General features: G+C 41.6%; 1 protein-coding gene across 4 annotated transcripts in view; it reads left to right on the forward strand.

The window, feature by feature from the left end:
* Positions 1-27,738, forward strand: part of FBXO25 (F-box protein 25) — a 37,367-nt gene that overhangs the window by 3,288 nt on the left and 6,341 nt on the right. Inside the window, exons 2-10 of one of the 4 annotated variants that reach the window (XM_075861159.1) lie at positions 5,630-5,649; positions 5,769-5,903; positions 9,572-9,672; positions 18,671-18,720; positions 19,242-19,334; positions 21,406-21,499; positions 23,545-23,729; positions 24,445-24,627; positions 26,930-27,073. In XM_075861159.1, coding sequence (XP_075717274.1) covers positions 5,779-5,903; positions 9,572-9,672; positions 18,671-18,720; positions 19,242-19,334; positions 21,406-21,499; positions 23,545-23,729; positions 24,445-24,627; positions 26,930-27,073 — 975 coding nt within the window. In that variant the 5' untranslated portion in view covers positions 5,630-5,649; positions 5,769-5,778. The remainder of the gene's footprint in view (positions 1-5,629; positions 5,650-5,768; positions 5,904-9,571; positions 9,673-18,670; positions 18,721-19,241; positions 19,335-21,405; positions 21,500-23,544; positions 23,730-24,444; positions 24,628-26,929; positions 27,074-27,738) is intronic. The other 3 variants (XM_075861161.1, XM_075861158.1, XM_075861160.1) reach the window with 3 other exon arrangements.

A 27,738-nucleotide genomic window follows, 5' to 3' on the forward strand; every position in this document is an offset into this window, starting at 1 on the left:
TGCTCGTTTTTTAAAAATAAAAACGTTACTGTAATCTACATAGCAGCGCCGATCTGCTGCAATAGCAGATAGGGGTTGCAAAATCTGGTGACAGAGCCTCTTTAAATAAAGTTTGTGGGAAAAAAAAATGACAGTCAAAATCAAATAAAACTTCTTTTTTTTTTTGCCCAAAAAGTGGTTTTATTTAGTAAAAGTGTCAAAACAAATCACACATACACATATATGGTATGGTATTGGATCGTAACAACTTGACCTCTCTTTTCTCCCATTCCCCCCATAAAAAATAAAATAAAAGTTAATCTATAAGTCCTATGTACCCCAAAATAGTACTAATGAAAATTACACATTGTCCCGCAAAAATCAAGCCCACATACGGCCACATCGACGGAAAAATAAAAAAATTACGTCTCTTGGAACGCGGCGATGCAAAAACAAGTAATTTTTTTCTAAAAGGGTTTTTATTGTGCAAACGTAGAAAAAACATATAAAACCTTTACATATTTGGTATCCCCGTAATCGTGCCGACCCATAGAATAAAGTTAACATGTTATTTATGCTTCATAGTAAACGGCGTAAATTTATAACGTGAAAATCAATGCTGGAATAGCTGCTTATTTTCAATTCTCTCCTAAAATAAAGTTAATAAAAGTTAATCTATATATTATAAGCATCTAAAAATGGTACAATTACAAAATACAACTCGTCCCGCAAAAAAGAAGCCCTTATAGGGCTATGTAGACAGAATAAAAAAAAAACGTTACGACTCTTGGAATGCGACCGTGAAAAAGCAAAAAATAATCCTTGGTGATTAACATGCAAAATGGCCCGGTCATTAAGGGGTTAAAGTCCATCTTGTGTGTTGAGTGCAGGGAACTTTGGCACGCCCTGCTGTTGCTTGGCAATGGATCAGTAAACAACGGACGGCACACTGCTGCCTTCCGTGTGCCCTCCGTTGTGTTGACGGATCCATAGGCTTTAATTGGCGAGACGGCCACTGAACAACGGACAGAACTAGGACATGTTCTACTTTTGACGGAACGTACGCACAGAAGCGTTAAAACAACGGAAGTGTGCATGGCCTCATAGGAATGAATGTCTCAGTGTGTTATCTGTTAAAAAAAAAACGGACAGCACCCTGAAGAAAATAAATGAAGTGGGCATGAGGCCTTACACCTCCTGCACACGACCACGTTCGGGCATGGAAAAACGGTCAGAGTGTCGGCCGGTTTTCCCGTCCCAACCGCAGTACAGGTGAATGGGACTCCTGGCATCGTAGACATTTTATGATGCCAGGAGTTCCTGCCTCTGCAGAAGCTGCTGTTCCGTACTGTTTCACTATGTTCAGCTCGCAACAGCAGTTCCTTGGGGAGGCAGGGACTCCTAGCATCGTAAATGTCTATGATATGATGCCAGAAATCCCAATCATCTGCACCGCGGTCGGGCTGGGAAATTCGGCCGACACACGGACCGTTTTTCATGGTCCGATCTCTGTCGTGTGCAAGAGGTGTTCGGGCCCGTTCAGGATAAGAGTAGTGCACGGGATTTCTCTGTAGAGCGGTGAATGGCTCCACCAGTTAGATCCTGTTCATGCTGGTTAAATGGTTGACACAACCGATACTTTGATCAAATTCTCCCATGTTTTTTAAGAACTCTGCATGCTGCCCATGAATGGGAACATTGTTTACATTCAGAGGAGGAAAATCTGTGTTAATCTAGTACTGCTCGCACAAGTACAGGGCTGGTCAGGCTTCATGTCGCGTTGCGGAATTTGATGTGGAAAATCTGCATCAAAGCCGCAGCTAAAGGCCCTGCACACGCTGCAGATTTTGTTACAGAAGTTTCTGCGACTGAAAATCAGTCCCATTTATCTAAATAGTGTTGTTTCGGAAGCGTGTTCAAGGTGCCAAACGCAGGTAAGATACACATTTAATATTACGTTTTTACTTGCGTATTTAACACTTTGCGGAAACATGTGGAGATTTTATGCTGTGAATTTCGGTGCGTTTATTTTATAAAATTGTCCGATACAATTCTGAGACCGAAACACAAGATAAATTAACGTACTGCCGATTTTTAAAATCCGCACCACAGGTTCTATGTGAAATCGTGGTTACTAGGGGCCTTCAATTGCTCGCTGCGAGTTAAAAAGTTGCAAGCACTCTTGAAACTATTGCAAATCTTCCAATCGTGTCAGAAGGTGATCGCTTCATTGTTTAATTGGTAATGTGAAAGTGTAGCTAAATGTTTGAGAAACACAGTGACATGTCAGAAGTGTGGATTGGTGGGGGTCCGAGCACGGAGACCCCCACCAATCGCTAGAATGAAGTGCTCGTGTTAGCGCTCAGCTGCTTCGTGTCTGTTCGGCTTTATCCGGAAAGCCGATGTATCGGAGTACGGGATCATAGACTTTCTATTGAGTCCGCACACTGATACATTTATTTCCGGAAAAATCCCAACAGACATGAAGCGGCTGAGCGCTCACACGAGGGCTTCAGCTGCTTCATTCTAGAGATTGGTGGGGGTGTTCTAGTTTTCAACGGACCCTTCCCCATATACACCTCTATCTTTTGCTTAGTCTCAAACATCACCTGGAACAACAGCTACGCTTTAAGGCTAGATTCACACGTTTGATGCATCTTTTGGTGCGGTTTTGGCATAAAAACTTGCATCAAAACAATGAGTGGGAATCCATTTAACCCCTTAACGCTCAGTGACTTACTATTCCGTCATGGAAACCATCCTGTTCGCGCTCCATGACGGAATAGTAAGTTACGGGAGGAACGGCCATTTCGGCCGTCTTCCCAACACATACAGGATCTGTGACAGCTGCTGTCTTGTACAGCGGTTGCCGCAGCTCCTATAGCGAGGACCAATTGCTGTGTCCCCGCTGATTAACCCCTTAAAAGCCACGTTGAATAGCGATCGCAGCTTCTTAGGGGTTGAACCACCATAGACGGCCCGCTACATGATAGCTGGCGGCGATGGTGGCTATGGCAACCGGATGCCTAACTGGCGTCTGGCTATGCCATCTACGAAAGCCTAGTGGGTCCTGACAAAGTCAAGACCCACCATGCTTGCTGTCAGTGAGTAGCTGACAGCTCCAATATACTGCACTACACATGTAGTGCAGTGTATTAGAATTGCGATCAGGGCCTCCTGAACAATGAGAAGTGTATGACGCTGATTGGTCAGCGTCATACACTTCTCTTTACAATGCCCAGTTGGTAAAAAGTAAAAACACGCCCAGTTGTCTATGAAGAAACTAATTCGCATAATCTAAAATTGCTCATAACTTGCTCAAAAATGATTGTTTTTCAAAATAAAAACCACTACATTATCTACATTACAGCGCCGATCAGAATATGTAGGAGATAGGGCACTTATAATCAGGTGACAGAGCCTCTTTTAAGGCTCAGTACATTTTTCAAATCTGACATGTTACTTTATGTGGTAATAACTCTGAAATGCTTTTACCTATCCATGTGATGCTGAGATTGTTTTCTCGTGACACATTGGACTTTATGTTAGTGGTAAAATTTGGTCCATATATTCAGTGTTTATTTGTGAAAAATGGCAAAATGTAAAGACATTTTTTTTATTTTTCTGAATTTAAATGTATCTGCTTGTAAGACAGAGGGTTATACCACCCAACATAGTTACTAATTAACATTTCCCTTATCTCTACTATATGTTGGCATAATTTTTTGAACATCCTTTTATTTTTCTAGGACGCTACAAGGCTCAGAACCTAAGCAGAAATTGTTTGGTTTTTTTTCGGGGCCAGTTCAGTTTTGAAGTGGCTTTGTGGGGCTTATATATTAGAAACCCCCACTTTAAAAACTAGACCCCTCAAAGTATTCAAGACCACATTTAGAAAGCTTCTTAACCCTTTAGGCGTTTCACAGGAATTTAAAGCAAAGTAGAGGTGACATTTACAAATTTCATTTTTCTTGCAGAAAATCTTTTTTATTCAAATTATTTTTTTTTTCAGTAAAACCAATGGTTTTACCAAGGAAACACAAATCAATATTTATTGCCCATATTCGGCAGTTTATAGAAATATCCCACATGTGGCCGTAGCGTGCTACTGGACTGAAACACCGGCCTCAGAAGCAAAGGAGCACCTAGTGGATTTTGAACCCTACTTCTTATTAGATTATATTTTAGTCACCATGTCAGGTTTAAAGAGGTCTTGTGGTGCCAAAACCATAGAAACCCCCCACAAGTGACCCCATTTGGCAAACTACACCCCTCAAGGAATTGATAGAGTGGTATAGTGAACATTTAGACCCCACAGGTTTTTTCACTGCATTTTGTGGAATTGGGCTGTGAAATTGAAAATCACATTTTTCAGATCAAAGGTACAAATTCTTATTTTTACAAGAATTCAGGTAGAAAAAGCACCCCAACATTTGTAAGGCAATTTCTCCAGATTACGGCAATACCCCATATGTGGTAATAAACTGCTGGTTGGACAAACGGCAGAGCTCAGATAGGCAGGAGCACTATTTGGCATGTAGATTTTGCTGGATTGGTTTCTGGGTGCCATGTTGCATTTCCAGTACAGTGGAAACCACTTAAAAGTGACCCCATTTTGGAAACTAGTTTTCATGGGGTGCAAGCAGCTTTTTTATTTTTTTTAAGAGTCTTGGTGACTAAATAACAGCAATTCTACTATTGGTTTTTATGCCTTTTTTACAGTGTTCACTGTGCGCTATAAATACAACTTTTTTTACTTTATTTTTTACTAGGCTACCGTAGATGGCATAGCTGGAGGCCATTGCTAGGCCTCCGGTTGCCATAGCAACCACTGGCACTCGCGATCATGTCGCGGGACGTTAATGGTGCTTTAACCCCTAAGAAGCCGCGATCGCTATTGAACGCGGCTTCTAAGGGGCTAACGACGGGGACAACGCGATCGGTCCCTGGGGAAGGAGCTGCAGCAACTGCTGTACGAGACGGCAGTTGTCACAGCTCCTAAAAGTGCCTGGAGGGGGTGGCGGAATGGCGGTTATTCCCATGACCTACTATTGGGTCACGGAGCACGAACGTTATACTTGGCGTGACCGAATAGTAGGTCCTGGAGCAGGAGGGGGTTAAAGAAGCACTCCTATGATCAGTATTAAAAGCATACCTGCTAGTAATAGGCATATTGTACACATGTTCTCTGTATTTTGTCACCCAGCTACTATGTATTCAAATACATTCCCATTCGGGTCCCCTGTGCGGTCACATAATCGCCAGTCTGACTGCTTATCGAACGTTGAATGTGAGACTCGCATATGGAAACTGACTTCCGGCCCACACATAACATGCTGTGTGAACCGGTTAGTCAGACTGGTAGTCACGTGACTGCGCAGGACGAATGAGAGCTGTGCACAAACTAATGTCATCCACATCAATAAACTGAAGCAATGTCATAGCGTGGGCCAAAAAATGTTTTAAGACAATGGAAAAGACTGAAGAACTTCTACAGAAAATGTTTGCTTTTACTTATTTTTGCAAAAGGTGGTTCTACAGCTCACTGAATTATAGGGTGTACTTATTTTTTCCCTACTTACTGGTTGGTTTACTTTTTGTAAAAAAAAATACCTCCATGTTGAATTGTTGTTTTTTTTGTTGCCACCAGAGGTAATTTGTTAATCGAAGGTGAGTACCACACCATTGTTATTTACCCCCTGATACATAAAAACATAGACTAGGGTGTACTTTCTTTTTCCCAAGACTGTACATTCAATATTGTAAAATAACAGGAATACAATTACCAGCAGGGAAGTCATGCCTTTTCTGGGACAAGATTGGCGTTCTCCAGGGTGGAGCTGGATGAAGACGGAGGATGGATGGAAAAGATGCGAGTTTTCCTGTGATGGGATTGAAAGGAACAACAACATTAATCTCCAGCTGTGAGTACAGTAATCGCACTGAATCCCTGGACCGTCCACATATTGAGTCAATATATGCATGTAGACTGCTAAATACCGGGGTCCGGCTTCTCACACCCCCGCTGTCAGTTTTTCATGCTGTTGGCCACTGTAGGGGAAATGTAGTCTTACATATAACCAACCATGTAATACATAGACCGCTCAAGTCCGCCAGAGCTTGACTTTGGCTCATAGAGGGGGGGGCCAAAGCCGCTCCCCCTATATAATCCATATGGACAGAGGTTGTCCTACACTTTTTAAGGGGTTTTATACACTTTTTGATATTTTGAAAAACAATCGCCGTTTTATATAAAATGATCTACATAGCGGGTTAATCAATATTGTAAATACGTTGTGTCACTTCTCTTGTATGGATTCTGCTTTATAGCCTGTATCTTAGTAGGTAACATGGTAAACCATCTAGAAATAACACCTATAAATGTATACCACAAGGCTATGTCTTAAACAACACATAATTAGTACAATATATCTTTATATACATGTATCACAAAAAGTAAATAACAAAGACTGTCTTATAAAACCAATTAAAATTGCATAAAAAGCAAACTGAGGTGGTGGCCAGACATACAATATCCCATATATAGTTATAATGTGCAATCAATACATCACGAGAGATAGATAGGTATATATATATAATCTATTTAAAGAGGCTCTGTCACCACATTATAAGTGGCCTATATTGTACATAATGTGATCGGCGCTGTAATGTAGATAACAGCAGTGGTTTTTTATTTAGAAAAACGATCATTTTTGACGGAGTTATGACCTATATTAGCTTTATGCTAATGACTTTCTCAATGGCCAACTGGGCGTGTTTCACTTTTTGACCAAGTGGGCGTTGTGGAGAGAAGTGTATGACGCTGACCAATCAGTGACCAATCAGCGTCATACACTTCTCTCCATTCATTTACACAGCACATAGTGATCTAGCTACATCATGATGTGCTGTCCCTTACTCACATATTAACGTTACTAAAGTGTCCTGACAGCGAATAGACATCACTACCAGCCAGGACGCGATGTCTATTCAGAATCTTGACACTTCGGGAACATTTGTGTGAGATTTACAGCACATCAAGCGTAATCTCGGTTTAAATGACAGTTTACAGCGTAATCTCACGAGATTACGCTTGCTGTGCTGTAAATCTCACACAAATGTTCCCGAAGTGTCAGGATTCTGAATAGACATCACGTCCTGGCTGGTAGTGATGTCTAGTCACTGTCAGGACACTTCAGTAACGTTAATATGTGAGTAAGGGACAGCACATCATGATCTAGCTAGATCACTATGTGCTGTGTAAATGAATGGAGAGAAGTGTATGACGCTGATTGGTCACTGATTGGTCAGCGTCATACACTTCTCTCCACAACGCCCACTTGGTCAAAAAGTAAAACACGCCCAGTTGGCCATTAAGAAAGTCATTAGCATAAAGCTAATATAGGTCATAACTCCGTCAAAAATGATCGTTTTTCTAAATAAAAAAACACTGCTGTTATCTACATTACAGCGCCGATCACATAATGTACAATATAGGCCACTTATAATGTGGTAACAGAGCCTCTTTAAGAAGATCGATGGTAAAGTGCCAATACTCCCAAATGGGATAGTATATACGTTGAAAGTCATCCCCCAGACAAGGCAAGAAAAAAAAAATATATATTTATATTTTATTATACCCCGTGGCAACAAGTGCTTACTAGAAACTGTGTATTCCGCTTTCTCAAGAGGTTCTCTGTGAGCTTCGCTTCATTCACAAGTCTACTATTGGAAACAGTCAGCAAGCTTGTGGACAGACTATCAGCCTGGCTGAGTTAGTGTAGTAAGGCAGTCAGTGTTTAGTACATCAGATTACTGTATAGGGCCTGGCGTACATGTAGACTAATTCGTAGGCATGTCTGTATTACTTCTACCCTTATCTTATTGCAAATTATTAAAATAAAATAACACTTCTTGTATTATCTTCTTCGATCCTGTTCTGTCATAAGGTTAAAGGGTAAACGTCTACTATATAATTTGGAGACATTCATTGTATTTTAGGGTGAGTTCACACAGCTTTTTGCAAGAGGAAAATCTGCCTCAAAATTCAGTTTGGAATTTTGAGGTCGATTTTCCTCTGCCTGCACGCTGATTTTCGTGGCGTTTTTCGCCAGGGCGGCCATTGAGCACCGCGGGCATAAAACGCAGTGAAATACGCTTTTGCCTGTTTTTTGGTGCATTTTGCGGTCGCGGTTTCCGCGTCAAACTGTGTGAACTCGCCCTTATTCTACCTCCTTCAGTTCTGCAGGGCGTCAAAAAAGTTTTCGGGGAAATCAGTGGGGCTTAAAGAGAATCTGTCACCACATTATAAGTGCCCTGTCTCCTACATAAGCAGATGGGCGCTATAATGTAGGTGACAGTAATGCTTTTTATTTAGAAAAACGATCTATTTTTACCACTTTATGCTTTAGCTTTATGCTAATGACGTTCTTAATGCCCAAGTGGGCGTGTTTTTACTTTAGACCAAATGGGCGTTATACAGAGGCGTGTATGACGCTGACCAATCAGCGTCATACACTTCTCTCCATTCATTTACACAGCACTAGCGATATAGCTATATCGCTATGTGCTGCCACATACACAAACACTAACGTTACTGTTACTGCAGTGTCCTGACCGTGAATATACATTACTTCCAGCCAGGACGTGATGCGTATTCAGAATCCTGACACTTCTGTAGCATCTCTGTGAGATTTCCAGCAAGGCAAACCATCTTGCGAGATTACGCTGTAAACTCATTTAAAACGAGATTACGTTTGCCTTGCTGGAAATCTCACAGAAAAGATTCAGAAGTGTCAGGATTCTGAATACACATCACGTCCTGGCTGGAGGTAATGTATATTCACTGTCAGGACACTGCAGTAACGTTAGTGTTTGTGTATGTGGCAGCACATAGCGATATAGCTATATCGCTAGTGCTGTGTAAATGAATGGAGAGAAGTGTATGACGCTGATTGGTCACTGATTGGTCAGCGTCATACACTCCCCTGTACAACGTCCACTTGGTCTAAAGTAAAAACACGCCCACTTGGGCATTAAGAAACTAATTAGCATAAAGCTTAAAATCTCTCATAAAGTGGTAAAAATCGTTTTTCTACATAAAAAGCATTAGTGTCACCTACATTACAGCGCCGATCTCCTTATGTAGGAGATAGGGCACTTATGTGGTGACAGTCTCTTTAAGTGGGCAATACGCATAAGTTTAAAGGTGGGCGGAACTTGTCGCTTTCGTGGGATCGGTTGGTATCTTTTATTTTTCTGTTTGTATTGGGGTCTCCCAAATCTCTTTCCTGATGGCAAACTTCAGAGGGGGCAGGATGGGAAAGGATCAGTTGTGTTGGTTTTCAACATGTCAGATCCTTCGCCCCCAATGGAGATAAGCAGCTGCCAGAGATATTTGGCAGCTGGTTATTTCCCTCCCCCCCCCTTTGCAATAAGCACGCACGTAATTGTCAAATGATTTAATATCAGACAATGTGTACAGTTTGGGGGTTTTTTTTGGTGGTGGTTTTATTTAAAAATTGTGGGGTGGGGGGGTTCCATGGATTTTCTCACATTTTGACATTGACGTATTTTTTTTTTATTATCCTAGATTAAGTCTTGATGATGGAGAAACCTTTGAGTCTGAAAGCGACACTCTGGTGTCCTCGAAAAGTGAAAAGGAACAATTCAACAACACTACAAAGTGCCAGTGTAAGGACGGTATACATGGATTTGCCGTGTAGTAATCTAATCTTATCAGTAAACTTTGAACTTCACATTCTCCTCTGTGTTGGAGCTTTCACTAGTGCAGGCCTTTACAAATCTCATCCACATTTTCAAGACATCTGTAAAAAGTTAGGACCCCGTCCACAAATAAGACACTCCAATAACCGACAAATCTACAGCTAAGCTTCACCCTGCCATATAGGTTGTCCCATCTGTACTTAACCCTTTAATGACCAGCCTATTTTAAACCTTAATGACCAAGCAATTTTTTAAATTTTTCCATCGTCACATTCAAAGAGCTATACATTTTTTATTTTTGCATTGATTACTGTATTTTTCGCACTATAAGACGCACCTGACTATAGAACGCACCCAGGTTTTAGACAACTTTTTTTTTTTACTACTTTTACAAAGCAAAAACTATTTGTTAAAAAAAAATTTGTTCTGTTTCACCACATTCTGAGAGCCATTTTTTGGTACATACGATTTTTACTTTTTCTTTTTTTACATTGTGCTTGGGGGAAAAAATGGGAAAAAGTGTTTTTTTGTTTTGTTTTTTTTACACATTTTATTAGTTCCCCTAGAGAACTTGTCGCTGGTACAATACACTGCAATACATGGATGAGTTACAGAAACAGCGTAACTCGCTGAGCTACGCTGTTTCCGGAACACCCATAGTAGTGAATGGCAGTTACAGAAGAAACGTAGCATGCGAGATACACTGTTTCCATAACTACTATTCAGTTCTATGGGAGTTACGGAAATTGTGTAGCTCAGGGAGTTACGCTGTTTCCGTAACTCTAACATGTACTCTTCAGGTCTACAGAGTTCTGGAAACCGCGTAGCTTGTGGTGCTACTCTGTTTCCGTAACTCCCATTGACTTCTATGGGAGTTATGGAAACCGCGTAGTTCAGCGAGCACTCGCCTGTTTCCGTAACTCCCGACCACCTAACCAGGAAGTGGCTGGGAGACAGCGGTGCGAGTAAGGGTATGTTAACACGTACAGTCAAAAGCGTCTCAAAATACGGAGCTGTTTTCAAGAGAAACCGGCTCCTGATTTTCAGACGTTTTTTGTGCCACTCGCGATTTTCACAGCCGTTTTTGGAGCTTTTTTCAATAGTCTATGGAAAACGGCTCCAAAAACCTCCTGCACTTTATTGCGGCTGTTTTTTTACGTGTAAAAAAAGCCGTGAATAACGCTCCGTCGGCACGGAACACCATTTTCCCATTAAAATCAATAAGCAGATGTTTGGAGGGGTTCTGCCTCCGATTTTTCGGCAATTTACGGCCCGAAAATAGGCTGTGTGAACATACCCTAAGAGAGAACGGGGCTTAGGGGTCCCCGTTCTAGAGATATGTGCGGTTCCCAGAGGACGGACCCACATCTATCTGACATTTGACATATCCTGTGGATATGTAATAAATGTCCTTCATGGGAAAGCCCTATAAATACCGCGGTCGCTATTGACCGCGACATTTAACTAGTTAAACGGCCAGGAACAGCGCCTTCGCCATCAGAGCAGCGTGTCAGCGGCTGACACCTGCAGTGTATGTATGCGTGATCCCGCTCCAAACATCATCCCCTCCCCCGCTCCATGATGTGCTAGGGTCGGGAAGGGGTTAAGTAAGAAGCGGTCAGGGGGCCCGGCACTGCCGGGTCCCTTGACTGCTGACTATAAGACGCAGGGACCTTTTAGCCAGATTTATTTTTGCTAAAAACTGCGTCTTAGGCCTCGTTTACACGAGCGTGATATACGTCCGTGCGACGCTCGTGCTTTTCACGCGTGTCATACGGACCTATGTAAGTCTATGGGGCCGTGCAGACAGTCCGTGAGTTTTGCTCAGCGTGAGTACGCTGAAAAAAACTCGCGACATGTCCTATATTTGTGCGCTGTTCGTGCATCACGCACCCATTGAAGTCAATGGGTGCGTGAAAATCACGCAGGTCACACGGAACCACTTCCGTGCGAATAGCGTGATTGGCGCAACAGCTGTCAAACTCTGAATGTAAACAGAAAAGCACCACGTGCTTTTCTGTTTACAAACATTCTAACAGAGTATCATAATGATGGCGCCTGCGCTAAAATCTCGCTGCCGCGCATCATACGCTGATGACACACGGAGCTGTTAAGTGCCTTTTGCGCACGCAAAACGCTGCGTTTTTTGCGTGCGCAAAACGCACACGCTCGTGTAAACAAGGCCTTATAGTCCGAAAAATACGGTAACTTTTATTAACTTCTTTTTGGGGGGGTAATAGAAAAAACCCACCAATTTCGCCACACTTTTTTGCATCCTAAATTTACGCCATTTACCGTGTGGTATAAATAACACAATAACTTTATTCAGTGGGTTGTTACGATTGCAACGATACCAAATGTATATAGACTTTCTATGTTTTACTGCTTGTACACCGTAAAAACTGTCTTTTTCGAAATTATTTGTTTTTGGGTCTCCATATTTGAAGAGCCATAATTTTTTTAAATTTTTTTTTTGCGAGACGACTTGTAGTTTTTATTAGTACTATTTTGGAGTACATGGGACTTTTTGATCACTTGTTCCATATTTTTATTTTTAAGTCGGGATTCACAGAAAACAGCAATTTTCGCATGTTTTTTTTTTTTTTTATAGTAAAGCAATTTTTTTTTTGCACTTTTTTATTAACTTTATTAAACTTTTTTTTTTCTGGGCCTAGCAGGCATTAACTGGGGCAGACCTGGGGGCCTTTGTTAGGCCCCCCGGCTGCCATAGAAGACACCGATACCCTGCGATCACACGCAGGGTGCCGGTGGGGTGAGAGAGGGAGCTCCCTCCCTCTCTCCAAAACCACTCAGATGCAGCGCTCGCTATTGAGCGCCGCATCTGAAGGGTTAAACGAGCGAGATGGATACGGATATCGATCTCGCCCGTTTAGTAGGGATGCTCCCAGCCCCCAACTACCTCTGGTAGTTGAGAGCAGGGAGGTTTAATGGCTCCCTGCTCTATTTATTCCGATGCAGCTCCGTAAAAAGGCTACTGCATCAGAATAAAGCCCCTTAGTGGCTGCCGTTAAACCACTGTGGGGTGGTCACTAACAGGTTAAACGAGGACCCACTGGTGATCAACTGATTGCAACGGAAACACTGTTCTTCCTGGGGGAAGCTGTAATGGTCATTCTGGGTCCACCAGAGTGGGAGCCGCTCTTTTTTCAGGAGCTTTCCGCCGTGACTAATAGAGGGGAGGTCTTAAAGCCCCCCTCTAGACCCCCTTCTATAATATCCATTTGCCCTAATAGGGCATATGGACACTATTTGTCCTTCTAGAACAACTACCACTAGGGGGAGCTCAGTGCTTGCATAGTTCTACAGCTCCCATTAAATTTAATGGGGGCAATAATAAAACGACAGTCCGTTCGCGCCTCCTGACTGCAGATGTCGGCATCCTTTGCAGTTCACGTGCCTCTTCTGCTTGCAGAATGTCCTAGTCACCAGCTGGTCTGGGACTTGTGCCCTGCACTAGTATTTATGGGAATTTGCTTATATAGCAATAGCTTAATCTACTCCTCTCCAGTTTAGAAAGAACAGATCTCCAGTGGCCTATTATCTATCTCCAGGCTGATGTACGAGGCAGCCCGCATTACCGCTAATGAAAGGCCATTATAGAAATGCTGTAAAAGTAATCCCTATCCTCTGGTGAAAAGTTCAGCTCCAAATGAATCTCTAACTAAACACGTAGCAACTTAGAGGTTCTGCAGTGCTGACTGAGGGGGTGTAAATTGCGAATATCTTAGTAAAGCTATTAACCCCTTAAGGACGCAGCCTAGTTTGGGCCTTAAAGAGGCTCTGTCACCACATTGTGCAACCCCTATCTGCTATTGCAGCAGATAGGCGCTGCAATGTAGATTACAGTAACGTTTTTATTTTTAAAAAACGAGCATTTTTGGCCAAGTTATGACCATTTTCGTATTTATGCAAATGAGGCTTGCAAAAGTACAACTGGGCGTGTTGAAAAGTAAAAGTACAACTGGGCGTGTATTATGTGCGTACATCGGGGCGTGTTTACTACTATTACTAGCTGGGCGTTCTGATGAGAAGTATCATCCACTTCTCTTCAGAACGCCCAGCTTCTGGCAGTGCAGCACTGTGACGTCACTCACAGGTCCTGCATCGTGTCGGCACCAGAGGCTACAGTTGATTCTGCAGCAGCATCAGCGTTTGCAGGTAAGTAGCTACATCGACTTACCTGCAAACGCCGATGCTGCTGCAGAATCATCTGTAGCCTCTGGTGCCGACACGATGCAGGACCTGTGAGTGACGTCACAGTGCTGCACTGCCAGAAGCTGGGCGTTGTGAAGAGAAGTGGATGACACTTCTATACACAACGCCCAGCTAGTAAAAGTAGTAAACACGCCCCGATGTACGCACATAATACACGCCCAGTTGTACTTTTACTTTTCAACACGCCCAGTTGTACTTTTGCAAGCCTCATTTGCATAAATACGAAAATGGTCATAACTTGGCCAAAAATGCTCGTTTTTTAAAAATAAAAACGTTACTGTAATCTACATTGCAGCGCCTATCTGCTGCAATAGCAGATAGGGGTTGCACAATCTGGTGACAGAGCCTCTTTAAGGCTCAGAGCCCATTTTTCAAATCTGACATATTACACTTTATGTGGTAATAACGTCGGAATGCTTAAACCTATCCAAGCGATTCTGAGATTGTTTTCTCGTGACACTTTGGGCTTCATGTTCGTGGTAAAATTTGGTCGATATATTCAGTCTTTATTTGTGAAAAATTGCAATATTTAGAGAAAATTTACAAAAAATAGCATTTTTTAGAATTTAAATGCATCTGCTTGAAAAACAGACGGTTATACCACCCAAAATAGTTACTAGTTCACATTTCCCATATGTCTACTTTAGATTGGCATCGTTTTTTGAACATTATTTTATTTTTCTTGGACGTTACAAGGTTTAGAACATAAACAGCAATTTCTCATATTCTTAAGAAAATTTCAAAAGCCTTTTTTTGAAGGTACCAGTTCAGTTCTGAAGTGGATTTGAGGGGCCTATGTATTAGAAACCCCCATAAAACACCCCATTTTAAAAACTAGACCCCTCAAAGTATTCAAAACAGCATATAGAAAGTTTTTTAACCCTTCAGGCATTTCACAGGAATTAAAGCAAAGTGGAAATGAAATTTGCAAATTTCATTTTTTCTGCTGAATTTCAATTTTATTCAATTTTTTTTTAGTAACAGAGAAGGTTTTACCAGAGAAACACTACTAAATATGTATTGTCCAGATTCTGCAGTTTTTAGAAATGTCCCACATGTGGCCCTACTGCGCTCGTGGACTAAAACACAAGCCCTAGAAGCAAAGAAGCACCTAGTGCATTTTGACGCCTCTTTTTTATTAGAATATATTTTAGGCAGCATGCCAGGTTTGAAGAGGCGTTGAGGTATCAAAACAATGGAAACCCACCAGAAGTGACCCCATTTTGGAAATTACACCCCTCAAGGAATTCATTTATGGTTTTTGTTATCATTTTGACCGCACAGTTTTTTCACAGCACCTATTTGAATTGGGCTGTGAAATGAAAAAAATGATATTTTTTCCAATAAAATGTCATTTTTGATCAAATTTTCTTATTTTCACAAGGAACAACATACCCCATTTTGTTGCCCAATTTGTCCTTAGTGCGGCAATACCCCATTTGTGGTGATAAACTGCCGTTTGGGCCCATGGGAGGGCTCAGAAGGAAAGGAGCGCTATGTGTTTGTTGGAGTCCAGATTTTGCTGGATTGGTTTTCGGGTGCCATGTCGCATTTGCAGAGCCCCAGAGGTATCAAAGCAATGGAAACCCACCCGAAGTGACCCCATTTTGGAAACTACACCCCTCAAGGAATTCATTTATGGTTTTTGTTATCATTTTGACCGCACAGGTTTTTCACAGCACCTATTTGAATTGGGCTGTGAAATGAAAAAAATTATTTTTTTTCCAATAAGATGTCATTTTTGATCAAAATTTCTTATTTTCACAGGGAACAACATACCCCATTTTGTTGCCCAATTTGTCCTTAGTGCGGCAATACCCCATTTGTGGTGATAAACTGCCCTTTGGGCCCATGGGAGGGCTCAGAAGGAAAGGACCACCATTTGGCCTACTGGAGCTTTTCTGGTGCTAAGTCATGTATGCAGAAGCCCCTGAGGTACCAGTACAGTTGAAACCCCCGAGAAGTGACCCCATTTTAAAAACTACACCCCTTAAGACATTCATCTAGAGGTGTAGTGAGCATTTTGACCCCACAGGTACTGTGTAAAAGATAATGCGCAGCAGATGGTGCAGTGTGAGATTTGCAATTTTATATATGTATATGCCATTTCAGTGTCCAATATAGTGTGCCCAGCATGCGCCACCGGAGATATACACCCCTTAAATTGTAATGTGGGTTCTCCTGGGTACGACAATACCCTACATGTGGCTGTTATCAGCTGCCTGGGCATACGGCAGGGCTCAGAAGGGAAAGATGAGGGGGGTAAGCTGTGCGGAGTGCATCAGGGTAAATTAAAAATCAAGGGATGTATGATACATTTTAAAACAATCTTTTATACAGAGCCCTGGTTTTTCGGGACACGTGTCACATTGGTATATTGTGTTCTTCCTTATCCCCCTCTTATAGCAGACTCTGCACCTCTTTTGACTCTTTCCCTTTCCACCGGTTTGGGGACCTTCTCCTGGAAAGTGTTGCCCTGGTACGATGCGCCCCCCCTTCCTGGTCCCTAAAGATTAGATCTTGAAATTCCAGGAAAGTTCCCCTCTGGCCTGCACATCGACGTAGCACATACGCATTGTACAAAGCCATCTGTATGATGTGCCCGGCCAGCTTCTTATACCACACCGCATGGCGCTGTAGGGCTTCAGGACTTGATTTGACAAGTCCATCCCTCCCATGTACCTATTGTAGTCCAGGATGCAGTCTGGTTTGGGGGTGGCCTTTCCTTCATATATCCTAAACCTGTAGGTATACCCTGATGCACTCTCACAGCTTATACATCTTCACGCCATACCTTGCCCTCTTACCCGGCAGGTACTGGCGGAATTGAACCCTCCCTTTAAAATGTACCAGGGACTCATCAATAGAAAAACACTTCTCGGGGGTGTATGCTTGGGAAAACCGGGCACTGGAACGGTCTAATAGGGGTCTCCGTTTATACAAACGGTCAAAACTGGGGTCATCTCGGAGTGGGCACGGCTCATTATCAGTATAATGTAAGAAGCGAAGTATTGCCTCATTTATTTATTTTTTTAGGTTCCAGTTCATTTCTGAAGTTGCTTTGAGGGGCCCATATATTAGAAACCCCTATCAAACACCCCATTTTAGAAACTAGACCCCTCAAAGTATTCACAACAGCATTTAGAAAGTTTATGAACCCTTTAGGTGTTTCACAGAAATTTAGAGCAAAGTAGAGGTGAAATTTACTCTTTTTATACCATTTTTTTTATAACACAAAAGGATTTATCAGAGAAACGCAACTCAATACTTATTGCCCAGATTCTGCAGTTTAGAGAAATATCCCCCATGTGGCTCTCGGGCGGTAATGGACTGAAGCACCGGCCTCCGAAGCAAAGGAGCACCTAGCGGATTTTGAGCCCTCCTTTTTATTAGGCACCATGTCCGGTTTGAAGAGGTCTTGTGGTGCCAAAACATTGGAAACCCCCCAAAAGTGACCCCAATTTGGAAACTAGACCCCTTGAGGAATCCATTGTAGTTTTCTTGGGGTGCATGCGGCTTTTTGATTAGTTTTTATTCCATTTTTAGGTGGCGTGGTGACTAATAAACAGCAATTCTACTATTGTTTTTGTATACTTTTTTTTTTACAGCGTTCACCGTGCGCTATAAATGACATATTCACTTTATTCTGCGGGGCGATACGATCACGGCGATACCAGATGTTTATAGTTTTTTTTTATGTCTTATGGCGTTTGCACAATAAAATACGTTTTGTAAACAATCATTCACTTTTTGTGTTGCCTTATTCTAAGAGCCATAACGTTTTTATTTTTCAATCAATAAAGCCGTGCGAGGACTTATTTTTTGCGTAACGAACTGTATTTTCCATCAGTACCATTTTTAGGTACATGCGACTTTTTGATCTCTTTTTATTCCATTTTTTGGGAGGTGAAGTGACCAAACAATTGTGATTGTGGTACGGTTTATTAATATTTTTTTTTACGGCGTTCACCGTGCGGGATAAATAACAAAATAATTTTGTAGCTCAGGCCGTTACGGACGCGGCGATACCAATTATGTATAGTTTATTTGTTTGTTTATATATTTTTATTAATAATAAAGGACTGATAAGGGAAAAAGTGGGACTTTTACTTTTATTACTTTTAAAACTTTTATTTTCTTATTTTTACACATCTTTTTTTAACTTTTTTTTTACTTTATTACTTTGTCGCACTAGGGGACATGAGGGCAGGAGGCCCTGATCGCTATTCTAATACACTGCACTACATGCGTAGTGCAGTGTATTAGAACTGTCAGCTACTCACTGACAGCAAGCATAGTGGGTCCTGACGTTGTCAGGACCCACTAGGCTTCCGTCTATGGCATAGCCGGACGCCATTGTTTGGTGTCCGGTTGCCATAGTCACCATCGCCGGCCGCTATCGCGTAGCAGGCCGGCGATGGCAGCTTAACCCCTAAAAAGCCGCGATCTCTATAGAACGCGGCTTTTAAGGGGTTAATCAGCGGGGACACAGCGATCGGTCCCCGCTGTAGGAGCTGTGACAGCTGCTGAACAAGACAGCAGTGTCACAGCTCCTGTATGTGTCGGGAGGACGGCCGAAACGGCCGTTACTCCCGAGACGTACTATTACGGCATGGAGCGCGAACGATACAGCTGCCATGACGTAATAGTACGTCAAGGAGCGGGAAGGGGTTAATGCTAAATGTATTATAAATTTTTTTTTTTTTTTTTTTGCCCCCACCCCCTATAGACTTTTACCAAGAGAAATGGATTTACGTGCACAAAGAAAGTACAAGAGAAGTAAGTATGCGTTACCCCAGACAGAAGTAGCCTCAGAGATACTACCCCCCCCCCACTTATTCATGAAGTATCAATTCATCTGGTAACCTATTGACAGAGATTGACTCTAAGAGGTCGTCCTAACTAGGCGACCCCCCCCCCCCCCCCCCCTGATCGTGCAGCCCCTCGTGTGGTCACCATACAAGTATTGTAGTATTCAAGGTGCCCAGTTCGGGATACGACTATCTGCTATACTTTATAAAAAGTGGTTCTGAGTGAGTTAACCCTTTTATTTCAGCCCTGACAACCCCCTCTATACACAAATGTTTTGTCTTAGCGCATACTATACGATCATAGGAAAATCTTTCATATTATACCATAGTATCTGTTTCCTGTATAGCACATTCCTGTAATGGATCCATAATGGGACATTTTTCTGATCATTGATAATTCTGTTTTATGGCCTCTTCCCTCTCTTTGGGTCAGATGTTTTTACTCGATACTGTACAGTGAATGGTGTAACGTTTCTTGTTTTATTACAGAGACATGGGTATTGCACTTTGGGGGAAGCTTTTAATCGTTTAGATTTTTCAAGTGCCATTCAGGACATCCGAAGATTCAATTATGTTGCCAAAGTAAGTTATTGGAGACATTCATTCCTCCTTATTGCAGTTTTAGGCCGTGGTCACATGCTCACTTACGGTTTTGATGCCGTTTTTGGCTTCGGTTATGGGAGAAAAACGTCTGTCACTCTCCCCTTGTAAAATTGGAGGTACAATATAGGCTCCTAGAAATCTATGGGTGCCATATGATGCATCTATACCATAGCGATCTGTAATCTAGCCATGTGCATGAGGTCTTAATAAGAATGCAGGAAAATAATATGTTTATTACATACTTGGAGTTCGGAGATACTGGAATACATTTTTTAACCGCCTCCTCTCCATGCAGACAGCGGAGTTGCCTGTTCACATTCAGACCCTTCTCCGAAATCGTCAAAAGCTTGCCATACACATTACATTATCGTCCGGATAAGCCAACATTAACCCCTTAAGGACACGGCCAATTTTAGCCTTGAGGACAGAGCAATTTTTTTTACATTTCCCTCTTTGCATCCCGACGCTCATAACGCTTTTATTTTTTGTACGACGTAGTTGTATGAGACTTTGTTTTTTGCGGGACGAGTTGTACTTTATGTAGGTACCATTTTTTGGTACAAATACATTATCGTTTAATTTCTATACATTTTTAATTAGATTAAAATGCAGAAAAAAAGCAGTTGCGCAGCAGTTTTAATATTTTTTTTTTTACACCATACACCGATCATCATAAATAATGTTATACATTTGTTGTACAGGTTGTTACGGTCGTGGCGATACCAAATATGTCTATATTATTTCATGTTTTGGGACTTATATTTTAAAAAGTTTATTTATTATAAAAAATGTGTATTTGTGTATTTTTTTTACTTTATTTATTTACCATTATTTTTTTTTTACATTCATTTAACTTTTTTTGTTAATCCCATAAAGGGATTTATCATTTTGATTTTTATTTTGTAACTGCAATGTACTGGCATAGATCTATATGCCAGTACATTAGCCTGTTACTGATCGTACACAGGCAGTTGTTAGGACATACCTCAGTATGCCCTAACAACAGGAAATATGTTCAGACAGCCCTGGGGTCCTTCAATGGACCCTGGGCTGTCTGGCCATACGAGTTGTGGGCTTTGATCGCGTCACAGTTATATTCTGTGACGCGATCAATGTGCAGTCCCCTCTCTTTGAACGCCGCGATCAGCTGTCATCGCGGCGTTCAAAGGGTTAACAGCGGAGAGAAGATGTTTCTCTCCTCTCCGCTGTCAGAGCGGGGCCGTGGCTGTGTATTGCAGCCGTTGCCCCGCTCTCGATCGCACACACAGAGACGGCAGAGACTGCTGTCACACAGGACGAGTATGCTCGTCCTAATGCGCGAAGTGCTCGCCGCTCAGGACGAGCATACTCGTCCTGTGTCGGCAACCAGTTAATCAAATCTGCAGGGGGTGGCCCGACTGTCCCTCAACAATGCATCTAAGTTGATCAATAGATGATTGGTAATAGTTATAGAAGGCATCAGAACGACACTGTAACCGCGACAACTCAGCCGTCTGTACTGACGGATTTGGCTGCTAGCACAGAGATGCATCTTCGTTATATCGTGAATGCATAGAAGCTGCATCTTGAATAGAAACAAAGTACGGTCAATTACAAATATGTTTATTACTAAATATGTACATTTATTAAAAAATAAAATGGTTCCCAAAGGTATATATTGCCTTTAAGGCCTAAAATAGGCCGATCCTTAATGGGTTAATAGATCTGCTTACTGTATCATTGCACTAAACTGTAGAATGTTTAGTGTAGGAGAAGATAAAGGCGCCCATACATATTAGATGACATTCAGCAAGGCCGGCCGAGTATCTAATGTGTGTGGAGATGTCCAATCCCCCTCCCTGATGGCAGATGTTCGGGAAGGAGGGATCCTTTTGTTCCTGCGGGAGATCGGCTGCTTTCTAAAGGGTCCGGCAGGCGCTTATCCGCTGCTCCCCATTGAAATGAACATGCAGGCTCACCTATTGATGGTAGAGATGGGAGGAATAGCGGTCTGAAGGATATGTTTGTTTGTCTATGTAAATAAGAATTGTAATCTGTTTCTATATTGCAGTTGCTTCACCTAATTGCTAAATCTCAGCTCACATCCCTGAGTGGAGCAGCGCAGAAGAATTATTTTAACATACTGGAAATAATTGTAAGAAAAGGTAATAGTTTGTTTCTATTTTGCAATGTGACAGAAAATAATAAAGCTGCCCTCGTCTGAAGTCTGTCTATGGAAACTGGAACAGACCAGTTGGTTTTTTCCCATTTATTTCCATTTTTTTTGCTCTGTAGTTAAAGAGGCTCTGTCACCAGATTATAAGTGCCCTCTCTCCTACATAATGTGATCGGCGCTGTGATGTAGATAACAGTGGTTTTTATTTTGAAAAACAATCATTTTTTAGGAAGTTATGAGCAATTTTATATTTATGCTAATTCGTTTCTAAATAGACAACTGGGCATGTTTTTACTTTTCCAACTGGGCGTTGTAGAGAGGAGTGTATGACGCTGACCAATCAGTGACCAATCAGCGTCATACACGTCTCATTGTTAGTGTGATTGTGCAGTGAAGGAAGCTGGGCTGGAACAATGAGAAGTGTATGACGCTGATTGGTCGCTGATTGGTCGGTGTCATACACTCCTTTGTACAACGCTCAGTTGGTAAAAAGTAAAAACACGCCCAGTTGTCTATTAAGAAACTAATTAGCATAAATCTAAAATTGTTCATAACCGCCTCAAAATGGTCGTTTTTCTAAATAAAAACCACGATTATCTACATTACAGCGCCGATCACATTATGTAGGAGACAGGGCACTTATAATCTGGTGAATTTTTAAAAATTCATTAAAAAAAATTTGCCCTAAAAAAATTGTTTTATTTAGTAAAAATAAAAACCACACATATATGGTATCGCCGCAATCATAATGACCCAAAAAATAAAGTTAGCGTATTATTTAAACCACAAGGTGAATGCCGTAAAAAAACCCGCAAAAAACAATTGCTATTTTTTTCTCATTCCACCCCAAAAAAATTGGTTAATCAATAAGTCCCATGTACCCCAAAATGGTAGCAATGAAGTCCCACAAAAAACAAGCCCTCATATGGAGACATTGACGGAAAAATTAAGTTATGGCTCTTGGAAAGCGGCGATGCAAAATAAAATTATTTTAGTTCAAAAGTGTTTTTATTCTGCAAAAGTAGTAAAACAAAAAAAAAAAAAAGATACATATTTGGTATCGTCGTAATCGTACCGACTCATAGAAAAAAGCTAGCATGTTATTTACGCCGCACAGTAAACGGCGTAAATGTAAAATGGATAGAACGATGGCTAAATTGCTGTTTTTTTTTTTTATACCCCCCCCCCCCCAAAAATAATAATTCTACATGCCCCAAAACTGTGCCATTTAAAAATACAACTCCTTCCGCAAAAAACAAATCCTCATACAGCCATGTCCATGTGAAAATAAAAAAGTTATAGCTCTTTGAATGTGACGATGGAAAAACGAAAAAATTGGTCTTTAGGGCCCAGAATACATGCAGGCGGAAGGGGTTAAAACACTATTAAGGCTATGTGCACACTGAGTTTTTTTGACGCGGAAACCGCGCCGCAAAACTCGTCAAAAACGGCCCGAAAATGCCTCCCATTGATTTCAATGGGAGGTGGGGGTGGTTTTCTCCCGCGAGCGGTAAAACTGCCTCGCGGGAGAAAGAAGGGACATGCCCTATCTTCGGGCGTTTACGCTTCTGACCTCCCATTGACTTCCAAACGGAATTTTGAGGCAGAAATTCCGCCTGCAAAAAAACTAACGTATTTTGCGCTGTCGTGTGAACATACCCTTACCGTTCAGGTAAAAAAATAAACTTTGTGTGTGCTGAAAATTTTGAAAATTGCAGCATGCCATATCTGTGGCGTTTATGTGATGCTTTTTAATTTTCCTGCACCCCCCCCCCCCCCCCTCCATAATTAAAGTTCATATAAATTGACCATTTATTTCTGCGTATGGCAAAATGTCTCCTTATAAAAACAACAATCCAAGTGTCTGACATACAAGTATGTCCTTTTAAAAGTCCCATTCTGGCTGTGAGAATGATTTGCTATCACATGATCTGTCAGGGACCGCTGATTCAGCAGTACATGCATGATTGGCGCAGGATTGCGGTTTGTAATTGAGGTAAGCAGGATTTCTAATAATACTTGTTCTCTTTTCAGTTCTTGAAGATCAATACAATCCACAATTAATTCGAGACCTTCTCAATGACCTGAGCTCCACCCTGTGTATCTTGCTCAGAGAAGTTGGCAGATTCGTATTGATAGGCAATATCAACATCTGGATTTCTCGCCTCGAGACTATTCTTTCATGGCAACAGCAGCTTCTGAGCCTTCAGATCAGTCCGGTATGGCCATTTTAAGAGTCTTCTCTCCCTTTTGTTTAAAGGGGTTATCCGATGGTAGACAAAAAAAAAAGTCCAAACAAATATATCCTAAATAAAATAACAAAAATCAATATGTTCGTACTATTAGATCCGTTTTGCTGCTCAGACACAGTAAGACTTCCTGGCTGTAGGCAGGCCTTCACGCTGTTCTTTGTCTGTTTTCCTATGTCCCATGATGCTTTGCTGTCCTCTCTGCACACTTATCGTTGCCCACCACATCCGTCTGCCCATCCTCCTGTGTTTCGCACATAGTCCGCCAACATCTTCCCACATCCGTCATCAAACGCTCTTCCTCTAATGAATCTGCTACGCTTTCAGCGTTTCAACATTTACATCTGAATGGCAAGCCGTGTTTTAGATAATAAAAGAATATTCCCATTTATAGCGATTGGGGACATTCGCAGATTGGACAGGTAAAGTCACTAAGGCAATTAGACCCTGAGCAGGCGCAGTGCTAGATTGCCAGCTTAGTAAACAAATGGCATTAGCACCAGTCCCTCGCGGTCACATGTTGAATGATGCGCCGACACCAAGTGAAGTAGGAAGGAGTCAAAGGTCACATGTAACGGTGTCATCCAGAATCCGAAAACGACACAAATGGATCACGTGACTGGCGTAAACCTATGTCTATGTTCAGGATAACCCCCTTGAATAACATTTATTCTCTTTAATTCAGGAACTTGGCGATGGTCCAACGCTGTGTGATCTGCCGCAACAAATGCAGAGCAATATCCTCTTCCGATTTTCTGATGCCTGGGACATCATCAACTTGGGTGAAATGGCCCAATCATGGCATATTCTCAGCGAAGACCTCCATCTCTGGAAAGAGCTCTGCAAATATCACTTTTCAGAGAAAATGGTAACTATTGTACCAAACACTTGAACACTTCTCTATTATTTTGCCGTTTTAGGGAATTCTATTCAGGAGTAAATAATAAAATGCTCCTCTTAAACATTTACAAAAATGTCATGTAATTTGGCAATCAAATGTGGAGAAAAGCATATTTTGCATGATAACCGAGCCACCATGAGTCTTATCTGACTTCCGCCTAGTGCTAATTCAACCTTGAGCTGAAGACTTGAGTAATCTCAGACAGACTGGTTGCTATGGGCCTGTTGCCATGTAGAAAAGGCTTTCGTTGTTAGGTAATGTATCCCTAGCAACCAGGAAGGCAGCTTGCCAGTAGTCGGCCCAAGATCCGCTTATATCGCCTGGTGTGAGCAAACTCTTGCCTCAAGTTCCTCTATTTAATAGATAGTGGGATTACGTAGTCCCTGCCTTCACGTGAAGAAAATAAAACTGTATTGGGTCTCTTTCATACGGCATTATTTTTGTCTGTATTTTGCTTCATTTGGAAGCCAAAACCAGGAGTGGAACCTACTCAGAAAAAAAAGGATAATGGAAAACTTTTCACCTTTTCTGTGTCTTGGATCCATTCCTGGCATTGGCGTACAAATACTGCCCTGTGTAAGTGGCCTACAGGTGAATTCAGAAGAGTCATAAATACTCCATATTTTCGTGGCTCAGATTTTCTGGCGTGGAAATTATTTTTCCTATGGCGAAAAAGAAGAAAAATACACAATTTGTGGCGTCATTTTGCCCGCTGTGGCATTTGTTTACGCTGCATGCCCCATGTGTTGCAGATTTTAAATGTAGAATTTCTTCATAGACTTCAGTGTTTCAAATTCTGCACTGACAACTGCATTGGCCCAATCATCTTCATTATCTGCTGCAGACTTCATGGGGTTTTTGGTGTAAACCAGGCAGAAAAAGTATTTTTACCTCTAACAAAACACCATAAAATATGCCACATTCTTGTGATAGACTTTGTATCGTGGCCCATCAGCTTCATGTTAAGTTTCTGTTGGATGACCCAAGAAAATGAACGTGGTTGATGCGATTTGTTGAGAGGGAAGCACGGATTATAATACAACGCACACTCAAAGAAAGCGATTATATAGGTGTACGGGTGGATTCACACACAGTTTTTCCTAAAATGCTACATCTTTAGTGACCAAAAGCGCTGTGGTCAGATGTTCGCTTGAAGTCAATGGGGAAATTTAAAACTCCCTACCCACGATGCGTTTTCTTGATTTTTTTTTTTTTAACTTGCATTTTTTGGGTCAGTGGTGTTTTTCCAAAATTACAACAAGTCTGAGGCCTCGTGCACGCTTCCGTTGGCCGTCGTACGGCCGCTAATGACAGATCCGTGAAACACGGATGGCTTTCGTGTGCAGTCCGTTGTTTCACGGACCAAATGAATGAGAAGGCCTAGACTGTTCCGTCAAAAACAGACAGGAGTAGGACCTGTCCTATTTTTGTCGGAACGGCCACATGGTTCCGTTAAAAAAAAAAAAAGTGTGCGTGGCCCCACTGAAATGAATGTGTGTCCGTGTGCTATCCGTTTAAAAAAACTTATCGCACCATGAAGAACATAACTAAAGTGGGCATGAGGCCTGACTGTTTCTGCATCATCAGACCTCCATAGGGGTATGTGGGTTTTTAATTTTTATTTTTTTTTCTGCCTTTTTAAAAATAAAATGCAAGTGTCCATATGTGGTGCATGTTTCATAGTGGTGGTTTTTTAATTTTTCAGAAAAGCAGGGGTTGCAAAGAGGAATCGTGTTGCATGATCTTTGAATCATATCATTTGCAGTGTGAAAAAAAAAAAAAAAAGCCACCAAAAGAAAAAAGAGTAATGCACACTATTCGCAAAAAACGCCATAAAATTAAAAAACCCGCATGCACCATTTTACAGACGTAATGATCAAATTACAAAGACGTTAACCCTTTCCCGGTAATTCCTATGTAGCTGATCAGTCATTTGCCCTATAAGATTAGGTGATTGCCGCAATACAGTGCCGACCTTTGATTCGGAAGCAAACCAGGTTCAGTAATCCATGATCTCATCTGGTTTGCAAAGAAATAACCGGCTTTCTGTGCCCATTTATATGCATTATGGGAGCACGTTCAGGCGTTTAACCTTTCATTGCACCGTGGACAGGTAATAAAGTCTTCTAGCCCTCGCCTGAGTATGTAACCTGCACATTTCCACATAAAACGGCCGCGTTGGTTAATCAGACGTTTTTGGTAGGGACGGATGTTGCAGCAGTGATTTTGTGTATTCCTTTATGTATTCTTGACTTTGTTTCCTTCTTAGTTTTGTAAAGATTTGATCTTCACAGAAAATGGTCATATTGACTGGAAATTAATGTTCTTTAAACTGGAGAAGTACTACCCAAAAAGGGAGCAGTATGGGGACACCTTGCACTTCTGCCGTCATTGCAGCATTCTGTTTTGGAAGGTAAAACTTTCTTCTGTTTTTATAAACCTGAATGTTAAATGAGCTTTTCTATCCAAGTGTCGCTGAAATAGCTGCTCATTTTTGGGGAGCCTTCGCTGCGTGGGTTTGGTGGGGAGTGGGAAGGATATTTTTGTGCTTGTCTCTTCGATCAGGGACATGGAATATGTAGACTCTATAAAGTTCACATCCATGGCCACAACTCTAGTGAACCTGCATTCCCTCTTTTCATACCGCACCTGGGACTAAAGGGAAGCCGACTCTATTAGGTAGCACTTTCACTACGGTCATTTCAGCTACAATACTGCCCATTTAACTCCTTAGATGCCATGGTCAATACTGATCAAAACATCTAAACCATGTAAAAAAATAAATAAAGGGAGGTGTGTAACTTTTGGTTCACCCATGTCCGCCCCAGTTATGTGAGAGCCAGGGCTGACTTTCTTTTTTTCCTTCCGAAGTAGGGCTCCCCGGGCTGTCCTAACAGATGCCTGTGCACAGGCAATAATGTTTTGGACTATAGATAGATATTTTATTACATTACAGTTGAAACAGCTCAAAAGTTCACATCCCCCTATACGGATGTAAATTATTTTTTTTTTATTTACACAATTTTTTTGTGTTTTCATTTTTTTTTTTTTTTTTTTTAAGTCGCAAAACATTTTTAG

Source organism: Rhinoderma darwinii, chromosome 4, assembly GCF_050947455.1.
Source record: "Rhinoderma darwinii isolate aRhiDar2 chromosome 4, aRhiDar2.hap1, whole genome shotgun sequence".
NCBI lineage: Eukaryota > Metazoa > Chordata > Amphibia > Anura > Rhinodermatidae > Rhinoderma > Rhinoderma darwinii.